Source organism: Odocoileus virginianus, chromosome 14 (genome assembly GCF_023699985.2).
Source record: "Odocoileus virginianus isolate 20LAN1187 ecotype Illinois chromosome 14, Ovbor_1.2, whole genome shotgun sequence".
Lineage (NCBI taxonomy): Eukaryota > Metazoa > Chordata > Mammalia > Artiodactyla > Cervidae > Odocoileus > Odocoileus virginianus.
Genome location: NC_069687.1, coordinates 43288924 through 43301634, shown reverse-complemented (window position 1 = coordinate 43301634; position 12711 = coordinate 43288924). Strand labels below are relative to the sequence as shown.

Sequence of the window (12711 nt, the reverse complement as noted above, 5' to 3'; positions counted from 1 at the left end):
AATTTTATACATTGCTGCTGGAAAAGCAAAATGGTACAACTAAAATGGTTTTGCAGTATCTTATAAAGTAAAAGTATATTACCTGAGGCTTCCCTAGTGGCTCAGCGGTAGAGAATCCACCTGTCAATGCAGGAGATGCTGATTCAATGCCTGGTCCAGGAAGATCCCACATGCTGCAGAACAACTAAGCCCATCTGTCACAACTATGGAGCCTGTGCTCTGAGGCCCAGGGACTGCAACTGCTGAGGCCACGCACTGCAGCCCCTGACGCCCCCTTGCACTCTAGAGCCCATGCTCCGCAATGAGAGCTGCTGCCAGGTTGCTTCATTTGCGTCCGACTCTGTGTGACCCCACAGATGGAGGCCACCTCAATGAGAAGCTCACACACCAAAATTAGAGAGAAATCCCCACTCACTGCAATGAGAAAAAGCCTATGCACAGCAATGAAGACCCAGAACAGCCCCCCAAAAAGTGTGTTACCTATGGCCCAGGAATCTCCCTCCTAGATATATATGCTAGAGAAATGGAATGTGTACACAAAATCTTGTATACAAATGTTTGAAAGTGGCTCTATTTACAACTGCCAAAAACTAGAATTAATTCAAAAGACCTTCCGGAGGTAAATGGATAAACTGTGGTACATTCAAACAACGGAATATTATTTAGCAATAAGAAGAATGAGTTATTGATACACACAACTTAGAAGACTCTCGAAAGCATTATGGTGAATGAAAGAAACCAATTTTCACAAGGCTGTATACCATATGGTTCCATTAATATTACAGTCTCAAAATCACAAAACTAAGGAGATGAAGAAAAGATTATTTGTTGCCAGAGATTACAGCGGTTGAGAAGAAGTCTTTGGGGTAAAATATTTTGTTATTCTGTATCCTGATGACTAAGGTAATCACACAAATCCATACATGTGTTAAAATTCTAAAAACTGTTCACCAAAGGAAAACAGTGAATTTTTCTTAATAATTTTAAAAATTAAAAAATGTTAAATCCAATCAAGAGTCAACTCTTTTATGATTTCAATTAACTAAACTACCACATTTGATCACTTCATTTAGTTAAAAATACAGTATATAGTTCAAAGATAGATACCAGAAAAATGAAATACATCCTAAGGAGTACCAAGAAGTAGTAAAGCATTAGGAAACTTGGTCATTAATTAGGGGTAAACAAACTAGACATGCTAAGCCTGGAGCAAAAACTCAGAGGCAGAATGACTGATGACAAATGTCTTCAATTAACTGAAGGGCTGACATATGTATAAGGGTTACAATTTTTCCATATAGTATTAAAGAGAAACTTCATTTACCAGTAAGTCTAAATAAAAGTACAGAGGGCTTTCTAAGACTACCAGAAATTCACCATATATTCCTCAAGTGCTAGATAATCAAGAAGCAGAAAGTTCTGGGGATTCCTGCATTAAATAAAGGATCAGACAGGATGATTCAAGAGTTTTCTTCCACCTCAAACATTCTATGAATCTATGAACTATAACTTCTACAGTTAACCTACCAAAGTAGAAGACACTGAAAATCAAAAAGGTATCCCAATCAAAAAGGTATTCCTTTGTGTCAAAATATCACCTTTCATTGCACAAAAATACTTAATAGCACTCTAAGTTTCCAATTTTAAAAAGACCAAATAAATACAAAACCTTAACAAAAGCCTTATTAAGACCTATTTTATTTCTCTAAATTTCATTTGTACTAAGGACATTGAATTCAAATTATTAATGACCAATTAAATCTAATTTCATTAGACATAAAAGACAAAAGTTACAAATATAAATTTCATGCAAACTTCTATAAGTATAGTGAAGAAATTTCTTGAAAAAGTACTCTTTCCACACAAAGGGTGGTAGTCCTCAAAAGAGCCAAAACATCTGTATTCACTTTAAATCTCATCAGGACAGACTGACATTTTTAGGAGAAGCATATGGCTTGCTGAACAGTCATCTAGAACAGGATCTTTTGTCTAGTAAAGCTATTCAAGGACCATTTACTTATGTATGGAGTGGCTGAATAAAGAAAAGAACATATTTTTGAGTCCTAGAAAACACAAAGAAATAAATCCTTCATCTAGCTTTGTTAAGGATACAGCAAAACACATTACAAAAGCAGGCAGATCTTTACTCTCAGAGATAGTGCTCTCAAACATCTGAAACAATTCTAAGAAATCACTGAAACAAAAGAACTCTAGAAAAGCTTTCTTAGAGAACGATATCCAGCCAAAGACCACCTCCCAAAAAAAGTCATTTCCATTTTAAAGGATAAAACACTTTCTTCTTAAAACTCTGAAGGGCAGAGTTCAACAGCTGCGCTATATTAAACCTGAGCCCTTCCAAAAGGAAGAACAAGAGTCTCTGGAGAGTGAGTAACATGGCCTGCTTTCTCCAAAATTATCAAAATGCCTGCTTTGCCTCAAAGGAAAGTATCTCCTAGAAAAAGCCTCTATAAAACACACGGGTAGAAAACATAAAACTTAGAACAGGAAAATATACAAAAATAGAAGAATTTTTGCTGTTTTTTAAAAATCTCCACCTAAGGTAAAATGCATTTTGACGTCCTTCAAGATATAGCATGGAAATTGTAAACAAAAACAGCAGTTTTCAGCCTTACCTTCCCTTCAGAATCACTACAGAGCTAGATCTCAACTTAAACTCAGTGAACCAATATATATTGGGACCAAGACATCTGAATTATTTATGCACAAAACAGGTGATTTTGATGCATACCAAGAGTTAGTTTAAAAACAAATGAACTAGAGCATGATCCCATAAGGGAAAAAATTTAAGTCTAGACAGTAAAGTCAAGAAAAAAAGGTCACATTTGAGCAACTGGTTCTAAAGAACCTTAGTATTTTAATCTATTAAATACTATTTAATATTTAATACAATTTAATTTTACTTAAATATTTAATATAACTTAAGTTTAATATTTAACCTATTAAAATACTCAGTAACAGATTTGAAACAAATTCTGAATTGTCCTCATGCCATTACTTAAAGGACAAAAGACTTTGAATAGTTTGCTAAACTATCCAGAGACTCAGATGAAAGTTGTTATGAAGAATATGATCACTGCAAAGATCCCATCAGGGTGTCTGGATACTGCAAACTGAAAAAAAAGTTATAATAAAGAGCTCACATAGGACAGAGGAGCCTGATGGGCTGCAGTCCATAGGGTCACAAAAGAGTCAGATAAACTTAGTGACTCAACAACAATTATATGTATTATCTGTCAACCTTTAAAAAGTTCAAGGCTGTAATCACAATAAAGTAAATTTCAGCCACCAACAAAGCTTTAATTCTATTTTATTTTATACAAAATTCTAATAGGTTTATTTGCTTGGTATACAAATCCATTATAAATGAAAAGTAGTAATGGAATGCTAAAGGGGAGCAGACCGTCAAGGAAGGACATAAAAACACCATTAAAAAGCCAACATAAGAACTCAGAAAGCATAGCAGACACCTGATAGTTTTTAAAGGTAGCAGAATACAATAACTTTTCCCCAATGATCACAAGGATAAGGAAGAAAAATATGTTCAGTATACCATGTTCAATATACATTACATGTATTTTAAGAGGGAAAAACAATATAGTCATGAAGTTACCTACAGTCTCTTATCAAAAATGATAACAAACTTTAGGGGAAAGATCCTTACCACAAAAAAAAAAAAAGCCCCAATTCCTCAATTGGAGACTCTCATAGTATAAAAGGAACAGTGGAGTGAAAGTAAAGAGCATCAGATAGTCTTTCAAATAAAAAATATATCTTGCTAAAAGGAAGAAAACAGAGAAGACACAAGTTGTAAGTTACTATTATTAGACATAATATTTCTTCCTGCAAAAGTCACATATTCCTTTAGCTAAGTCACTGTTTCCTAGTAATGTAAACTTAAAAATGTTTCCTCATCTGAAAAATAAGAATAAAAACACCCAAATTCATAGGATTACTTTGAGAAGTGGGATAATGAAGGTAAAGTCCTTGGCACAGTGGCTAATACACAGTAAGTGAGAAATGTTAGCTGCTATTATTAATTTGTACTCAGAATAAACATCATAAAATGATTCTCAATGTTCACCAAAGGATATATTTTAGAAGCTTTTTCATTTGAAATGCTCTTATCCTGTATTCACCCTATTCCCAAACAGAGACTTCTTCTAACATGTATTATACAGGAACCAAGTTGTCTCATTTTTCTTCACTAAGTGCCATGTATTATTATTAACTTTTAAGAACTTCAAGTAGCTTGCAGATAGCAAGTCTAATAATCACCTTTAGTTACTATTTTTCCTAAAGAGCTCAGATGTTCTGTGAGTACAATTTCTCAAATAAATTTATTTCCACGTCTTTTTTAAATTTGAAAACAAAAGAGGAATCAGGACACTTCTCAAAGAAATGTATGAATACAAAAAAGATCTATTCATGAGACAACTTCAATCCAGAAGTTAACAGGGTTTTATGTGAATATCCTAAACTCAGACCACTGCAAATGATGAGAAAAGAATGTGTGTTGTAGATATTTTATATCCACATTTATGTAGGTTATTGCCTACCTGGCTTTCACTGATGAGGCTATTAACAGAAACACTACCTATGGCTTCCTGTTTTCCCTTACCATCTCTGAATATGTATTTACTCATCTATGTGATAAGCGTTGACTTGTGACTGTAAGACCCATTACACTAGGTACTATGAAGTGTAGAAAAATAAATTATAACTTTATCCATCCCTCCAAAAGCCTGTGGCCTAATTACTGATATATCAGTGCATCTACCAAAACCTGCTTATTTTCATGTGTATGTGTAAGAGTCATTATAGGCTGTTATGCTGAGGTAGTCAACAATCCAAACATCTATGTGGCTTATAACAAACTTTATTTCTTAGTCTGTTTATATTTTATATAACCTATAATAATCAGCTCTGCTTTCCCCCATGTTATTTTTATTCCAGGATCTAGGCTGAAAGAAAAAAGCCCACCTGGGACAGCAGAGGAGAAAACAACATGGCAAAACATGGGAAAGTTCCTGGAGCTAGTGTCTGACGTGACCTAGCCATTTCTGGTTAAGACTTCATTGGTCAAAACAAGTCATTTGGCCAACGGGGCAGTGATGCATAATCCTGTCACAGGGAATGGAAATATTATAAATAACAATATCATCTACCACGATATCCATCAATAAGATTAAAGAAAAGAAAAATATTTGGCCTATTCAAACCAATAATAAAATCAGCATATATCTAGGTAAAATTTACTATGTGCCAAGACATAATTCTAATATTAAGACTAATTAGAATTAGTCTCTGCACAACTGCGTTCATCTCAGCCTAGCAAAGTAGTGCTCAAAATTCTCCAAGCTAGGCTTCAACAGTACATGAACCAAGAACTTCCAGATGTTCAAGCTGGATTTAGAAAAGGCAAGGGAGCAAGAGATCAAATTGCCAACATCCACTGGATCATCAATAAAGCAAAAGAGTTCCAGAAAAACATATACTTCTGCTTTACTGACTACACCAAAGTCTTTGACTGTGTTGATCACAACAAACTGTGGAAAATTCTAAAGAGATGGGAATACCAGACCACCTTACCTGCCTCCTGAGAAATCTGTATGCAGGTCAGGAAGCAACAGTTAGAACTGGACATGGAACAATGGACAGGTTCCAAATTGGGAAAGGAGTGCGTCAAGGCTGCATATTGTGACCCTGCTTATTCAATTTACATGCAGACTACATCATGTGAAATGCTAAGCTGGATGAAGCACAAACTGGAATCAAGGTTGCAGAGAGAAATATCGATAACCTCAGATATGCAGATGACACCACCCTATGGCAAAACTAAAGAGTCTCTTGAAGAAAATGAAAGAGGAGAGTGAAAAAGCTGGCTTAAAACTCAACATTCAGAAAACTAAGATGATGGCACCCGGTCCCATCACTTCATGGCAAATAGATGGGGAAACAGTGGAAAGAGTGGCAGACTTTAGACTCCAAATCACTGCAGATGGTGACTGCAGCCATGAAATTAAAAGATGCTTATTCCTTGGAAGGAAAGTTATGATCAACCTAGACAGCATATTAAAAAGCAGAGACATTACTTTGCCAACAAAGGTCCATGTAGTCAAAGCTATAATTTTTCCAGTAGTTATGTATGGATGTGAGAGTTGGACTATAAAGAAAGCTGAATGCTGACAAATTGATGCTTTTGAACTGTGGTGTTGGAGAAGACTCTTGAGAGACCCTTGGACTGCAAGGAGATCCAACCAGTCCATCCTAAAGGAGATCAGTCTTGGGTGTTCATTGGAAGGACTGATGCTGAAGCTGAAACTCCAATACTTTGGCCACCTGATGTGAAGAACTGATTCACTAGAAAAGACCCTGATGCTGGGAAAGAGCAAAGGCAGGAGGAGAAGGGGACAGCAAAGGATGAGATGGTTGGATGGCATCACCAAGTCAATGGACACAAGTTTGAGCAAGCTCTGGGAGTTGGTGATGGACAGGGAAACCTGGAGTGCTGCTATCCATGGGGTCACAAAGAGTTGGACACGACTGAGTGACTGAACTGAACTGAGAGTGCTCTAGACTCACTCTAGAGCAGGAGCTCAGAGTGTTAAAATATTTAACTAGAGTTTAAATCTCCTAAGAGGAATTCAACAAATATGTCTGCTACTGATGAAAACAGATCAACTAATTAAGGGTATTTTTAATGAGGAAAATAGTCAAAACAATGAAACCTATTAGAAAACACATCAGAAACACTGCAAGCTCACAAAACTTGATTTTGATATGTTCCAGCAGCAAAAAGTAGCTGCCCTTCAGAGAGGAATTTGTTTATCCAGTTTATCTGAGGCAGAAGCCAATCTACTGATTTTAAATGTCCTGATAGCTGAAGCACCAATACTTTGGCTAACCGATGCGAAGAGCTGACTCACTGGAAAAGACCCAGATGCTGGGAAAGATTGAAAGCAGGAGGAGAAGGGGATGACAGAGGATAAGACGGTTGGATGGCATCACCGACTCAATACACGTGAGTTTGAGCAAACTCCAGAAGATAGTGAAGGACAGGGAAGCCTGGCGTTCTGCAGTCCATGGGTCCCAAAGAATCAGATATGACAGCAACTGAAAAACAACAAGTGTTTCTCAAATTTGGGCTGAGACAGTTTCTCAGCAAAGTGTAGTATACAGAGAACTCATCAAACTTAGTACCTCTTACTCATTGAAGGTTCCTGCAAACTCACAATTTCATACTGGCTTATCTAACACTGAAAAAGAATACAATACAAAACAGGCCTCACAAAAAGGAAGGTCCCATACACTTAGCTCCCACCAGTATTAACAGCACACCCTCTGAAGAACCTAAGGAGCTATATTTGAGGTAAACACAAGACAGTCCAATAGAGAGAAGTGATAGAACAGGGCCAGATGAGATAAGTATACATAAACCGATTAATAGCTCAGCTGGTAAAGAATCCGCCTGCAATACAGGAGACCCCGGTTTGATTCCTGGGTCAGGAAGATCCCCTGGAGAAGGGATAGGCTGCCCACTCCAGTATTCTTGGGGTTCCCTGGTGGCTCAGCTGGTAAAGAATCCACCCACAATGCAAGAGACCTGGGTTCGATCCCTGAGTTGGGAAGATCCTGTGGAGAAAAGTAATATCTAAATAGCTAAACTTACTCTGGACAATTCCTTAGGAAAGTCAGGGAAAGTAAGGAAAAATGTAGACCATATATCCAGAGTTTTCTCCCCTCTCGTTCAGCACAGGGAAATAAGAAGCACCTGGAAACACACTCTCTCTAGAGTAGGTGCTCAGTAACTGGATCAGCTGAAATCCACTACACCATTTAGTTTCTGTCTCTTTCTTATGAGTACATGTTGTCTGGTTTTTTGGTCTCTTTGGTTTTTTTTACAGATACACTACAGTTAAATTCATACATTAATAAGTTAATGTAGCAGTTAACTGCTTCTTTCCTTCTGCTAACAGTTCTTTTTTTTTTCTTTTCAGTATTTGATCACTGCTCCCTTCCTTACCAAGTGCCTTACTGATTCTCCCCTCTCATTTTACTCAAGTGATCTGAAATGTCACATCATTTGCAAATGAAGTAATAAAATACGATGAATTTTAGATGTCTATTTCCCCATTAATTGGGTCTCTTTCCACACTCCACCTTTCCAATTCTTCCTTACTCTCAAGTCATAATGTAAAGAGAGTTTAAGGATAAAAAGCAAATAGTATGTAAGAGAGAAGTGCCATGTATTTCCCTCAAGATGAAATTAACAACATAAGCTCTTTAGGTAAAAAAAAGAAAAAAAAATTAAAGAAAGCAAACAAATGTATCATCTGACTTGTGTTTAAAATTTGCTTTGACTTTTAAGAATTTTAACACCTGAAACAAATTTCATCTTACATGATTTAAAGTTTTATTTTCAAATCTCTTCCAACAAACACATTTGCAAGCAGAAACTCTTTAAATGTGGATAAGTAGGACTAATTACCAGAGTCTCCAAAATCTAGTATCTTAACTTCAACTACTATAAATTGCTAATAAAATGGCTGTGACTTAGACATATAGCACAGCGATGTTTCATTTGTTTATCTTTGGCCACGCCCCAGAAGCTTGTGGGATCTTAGTTCACCCCTGGGATTGAAGCTGGGCCCTCCCCAGTGAAAGGGCAGAGTTCTAAGCACTAGTGTGTGCTAGCTGCTCAGTCATGTCCGACTCTTTGTGACCCCACAGACTGTAGCCCACTAGGCTTCTCTGTCCATGGGATTCTCCAGGCAAGAATACTAGAGTGGATTGCCGTTCCCTTCGCCAGAAGATCTTCCCAACCCAGGGATCGAACCCTAGTCTCCTGCATGGCAGGCAGATTCTTTACCATTTGAGCTACATGGAAATCCTTGTAACTCCTAGACTACCAGGGAATTCCCTACAGCCACGTTTTGATTGGCCATGGACCCTTCAAATTTGCTCTCAGTTCTAGGGCTACTGTGAATTACTTGGAAATGCAAAATTAATCTCCATAGTATCTAAGAGAATAGCTAACCTGGGTCACCTCTATTCTAGACCTAGGTTAACCAGTGGAGTATCTTAGAGAAATACTTTCCATTCTTTAAGTTCCCCATAAGTAGACCAGTTAATTACAAATTTATATTTTTCAATGACACTATATTATATGAGCTTCTCTGATGGCTCAGAGGTAAAGAATTCGCCTGCCAATGTAGAAACACAAGAGATGCGGTTTCCATCCCTGGGTCGGGAAGATCCCCAGAGAAGGAAATGGCAACCCACTCCAGTATTCTTGCCTGGAGAATTCCATGCAAAGAGGAGCTGGGGGCCTACAGTTCATGGGATCGCAAGAGTTGGACACGACTTAGCAACTAAACAACAATAACAGTACTATGTATATATTCCGCTCAAGACTTTTAATAAGTCATTGACCATACCTAGGGCATCTTTCCCATCCATCATCCACTATTCAAAACCTAAATAAAACTTATCTCCAAAAATCCTTTCTAATTAACTCTTTCCAACTCTCTGTATTCCCTTTATATTTAATATAACACTAAACTAATTTCAATAGACTCTTTTCAATTTTTAACCACTCCCATTCCTCACACCCCCTTCAGTTCTGTCCATCCAGTCTTTCCATCGCTGTTCTAAGCACTTCTGCAGAGAGCAATCAACAAAAGCTTTGGTTTATATTTATACTAACAAGCTATAAAAATAGCAATTGAACAAAATAATAAATTTTTTGCAGATAAAAATGCTCGATAATATGTGTGTGGGCACGTGCGCTGTTGTGTTATACTAAAATCAGGAAAATTCAGAAAAATGGGGAAATGGAGGATTAAGTAATGTAGTCAAAAAAGAAAACACCACCACAAAAATGCTTCAGTGCAAAACAATGAACAATAATCTCTGAATTAGTGAGGCTTTAATAAAATTCTGGATGGGAAACCTCTCGACATTACCACCAGCCTTTAAAAAATTACTTTCCAGTATTACTAGCAGCGGTATTTTTACTAACATTGAATTCCAACCAAGTTTTCCTCCCAAGCAGCCTGACAAATAAAATGTTTCAGTTCAGAAACCCAGTCAATTACCACTTAAAGTCGTGTAAGGGAAAGAGAGATTCAACCCTCCAGTAAAAACTGGAGTGATGGGCAAACAGGTGAAAAATGGACGGTTTCGCAAAGTGGGGAAGAAAAATGAGACTCCGCCTCCTCTCTGGGGGCTCAGACTCGGTTCACAGCTTCGGAGACAACCCCATACCCCAGACCCTCTCCCATAGCAGCACTGCAAGGTTCTAAGAAACCAGGGGTCCTCCTCCCCCTCTCCCCGCATGCACGCCCCCACTCGTCTGGCCAAGCTCCCCTAGATCGCCCCAAATCCGCCCGCCCTTTCCCGAGGAAAGGGTCAGCAAAGGACGTTTTCCCGAGGCCTTCTCCGTGACCCAGCTAGCAGAGACCTCCGCAAAGGTGGGGAGACCCGAGAAGCTTGAAGAAGAAGCCTCACAATCCTGTTACCTGGTCGAAACCTTGGAAACGGAAACGGCAGCTACAGTCGCTACCCTTCTCCCCCACAACGCTTGCCTCAGCGCCACTGACATTGAGACCGCCGCCATCTTGCTACAGGCAGACACTAGGACGGATCACCGCAAGGGACAAGCTTCCTTCGTTTTCAAGCCCATGAAACCGCAACGCAAAAGAGTGGTGGGGCGGGGGGTTGGGTTAATTTGATTCTTGTTAGGTGTTTTGTTAAATAATGGAGTTTTTTAAAGAGGTGAAACGTCTGGTTGCAAGAGATAAGAAGGAAAATGGACGGAAGAAAAATGCAAGAAGTGCATTAAGTGTAAATATCAGCCCCATAAAATAAAATCCTTGTCTGTTGTTAGGACTAGTTTACATACCGGTTAATGAAGAAACCAAAAGAAAATGCTTGAGAATTTCAACACCTGCAACTCATAATTTTTTCAAAGGACTCAATATAAGGGGCTGAGCCCACTAGAAGAGCCAGAGGGCCCGTTGGTTCTTGAGAACCTAAAGTAGTACTTTTCCAAAATGTTGCCAGATTCAGTTTGCAAGCCCTCAGGAAAGGACTGTATTCAGTTTGATGTTCTGCAGTTGATAGTTATAATGATCATATTTTCCAAATGAAAAATCTAGACACATGGCCTGGCAAAGATTTTTTTTTTTGATGTGTGTTTTCATATGAAAAACTTATGAAACATAGTATTTTATATCAGTCTTTTCCCAGTAGATCCTGAACCTGTAATCGTAATCCATGGATACTAGACATCCAAAACAAAAATTATCTTCTGAGGCAATTGTTAGAAACATGTTTGTATTTTGGGCTACTAACCTTAAGAACAATGATTAACTGTGGATTATAAAATAAAAAGCAGGTTCTTTGGTGGGGTGTGCTATTTTAGAGAACTTTTAAGCTAGAATGCCCTGCTTTTAAAATTAAGCAGGTGAAAACAATCTATTAAAAGAATAGTATTAACAGGTGGATGGGGAATGCCTTGGTTCTGCATTAAGGCCAATTAAAAGAAAACGAAATACATCAGGGAAAGGGGTTAAGAAAGAGATTGAGTGGGGAGGGAAATGGGATGGGTGTTTAAGAGGGAAGGGGACATAGGTATACCTGTGGCTGATTCATGTTGCTGTTTGGCAGAAACCAACACAATGCTGTAAAGCAATTATCCTTCAATTAAAAATAAATTAATTTTAAAAAAAGATTGAGCCCACAGCACCTAGTACCAGAGAGGAAGCCTTGTCCAGGGAAAGAGGAAATGCACAGAAAGATGGAGGAAGAGATATCCCACAGAGAATTTTCTTTTAAACTTTTAATTTTGAAATAGATTTCACAGGAAGTGGCAAAAACAGTACAGAGAGCTCTTGTACAAACTTAACCCAGTTTCCCCCATTGATTATGTCTTATATAATTGTTGTACAGTATGGAAGCCAGGAAACTGAGTTTGATATAAAGTGTTTATGCATTCCTTTGTCATTCTATCACATGTGTCAATTCATGAAACCCTTAACAGAATCAAGATACAGGACTGTTCCATCACCCCAAAGATTTCCCCTGGTGCTACTCTTTTATATACCCACCTCCCAACCCCTGGCCACTACTACTGTTTCCATTTGTATAATTTCATATTTCAAGAATGCATGTAAATAGATTCATATATATAACTTTTTGACATTGGCTTCTTTCACTCTTCATTGTGCCTTTGAGATCCATTCAAGTTACTGTGTTTAACAATAGTTCATCTCTTTTTATTGCTGGATAGTATTCTGTAGGTTATTAGTCTAGATTCTCTAGAAAAACAAACTGAATAGGATATATATATATATATATATATATATCTGGATTATCACAGTTTGATTAACCATTCACCTGCTGCAGAACATTTTGTTTTGGTTAGGACTATTACAGATAAAACTGCTATGAACAATCATGTGCAGGTTTTTGTGTGGACAAAAATTTTCATTTCTCTGGGATAAATGCTCAAATGTGTAATGTATATTTTGTTTTTTTTTAAATAAAACTGCTAAATTATTTTCCAGAAAAGCTGTACCATTTTTCATTCCCACTAGCCCTGTATGAGAACTAGATTCTCCATGTCCCCACCAATATTTGGTATTTTTAAATTTCAGTTCAGCTAACATAAATAATAGGTGTGTAATG

The 12711-nt window shown here is 37.6% G+C and overlaps 1 protein-coding gene across 1 annotated transcript in view; it reads right to left on the bottom strand.

The window, feature by feature from the left end:
* NDUFS4 (NADH:ubiquinone oxidoreductase subunit S4) overlaps positions 1–10675 on the bottom strand; it is a 116312-nt gene extending 105637 nt beyond the window's left edge. Inside the window, exon 1 of the mRNA XM_070476669.1 lies at positions 10542–10675. Within this exon, the coding sequence (XP_070332770.1) occupies positions 10542–10639 (98 nt within the window). The 5' untranslated portion in view covers positions 10640–10675. The remainder of the gene's footprint in view (positions 1–10541) is intronic.
* Positions 10676–12711: the final 2036 nt, after the last annotated feature.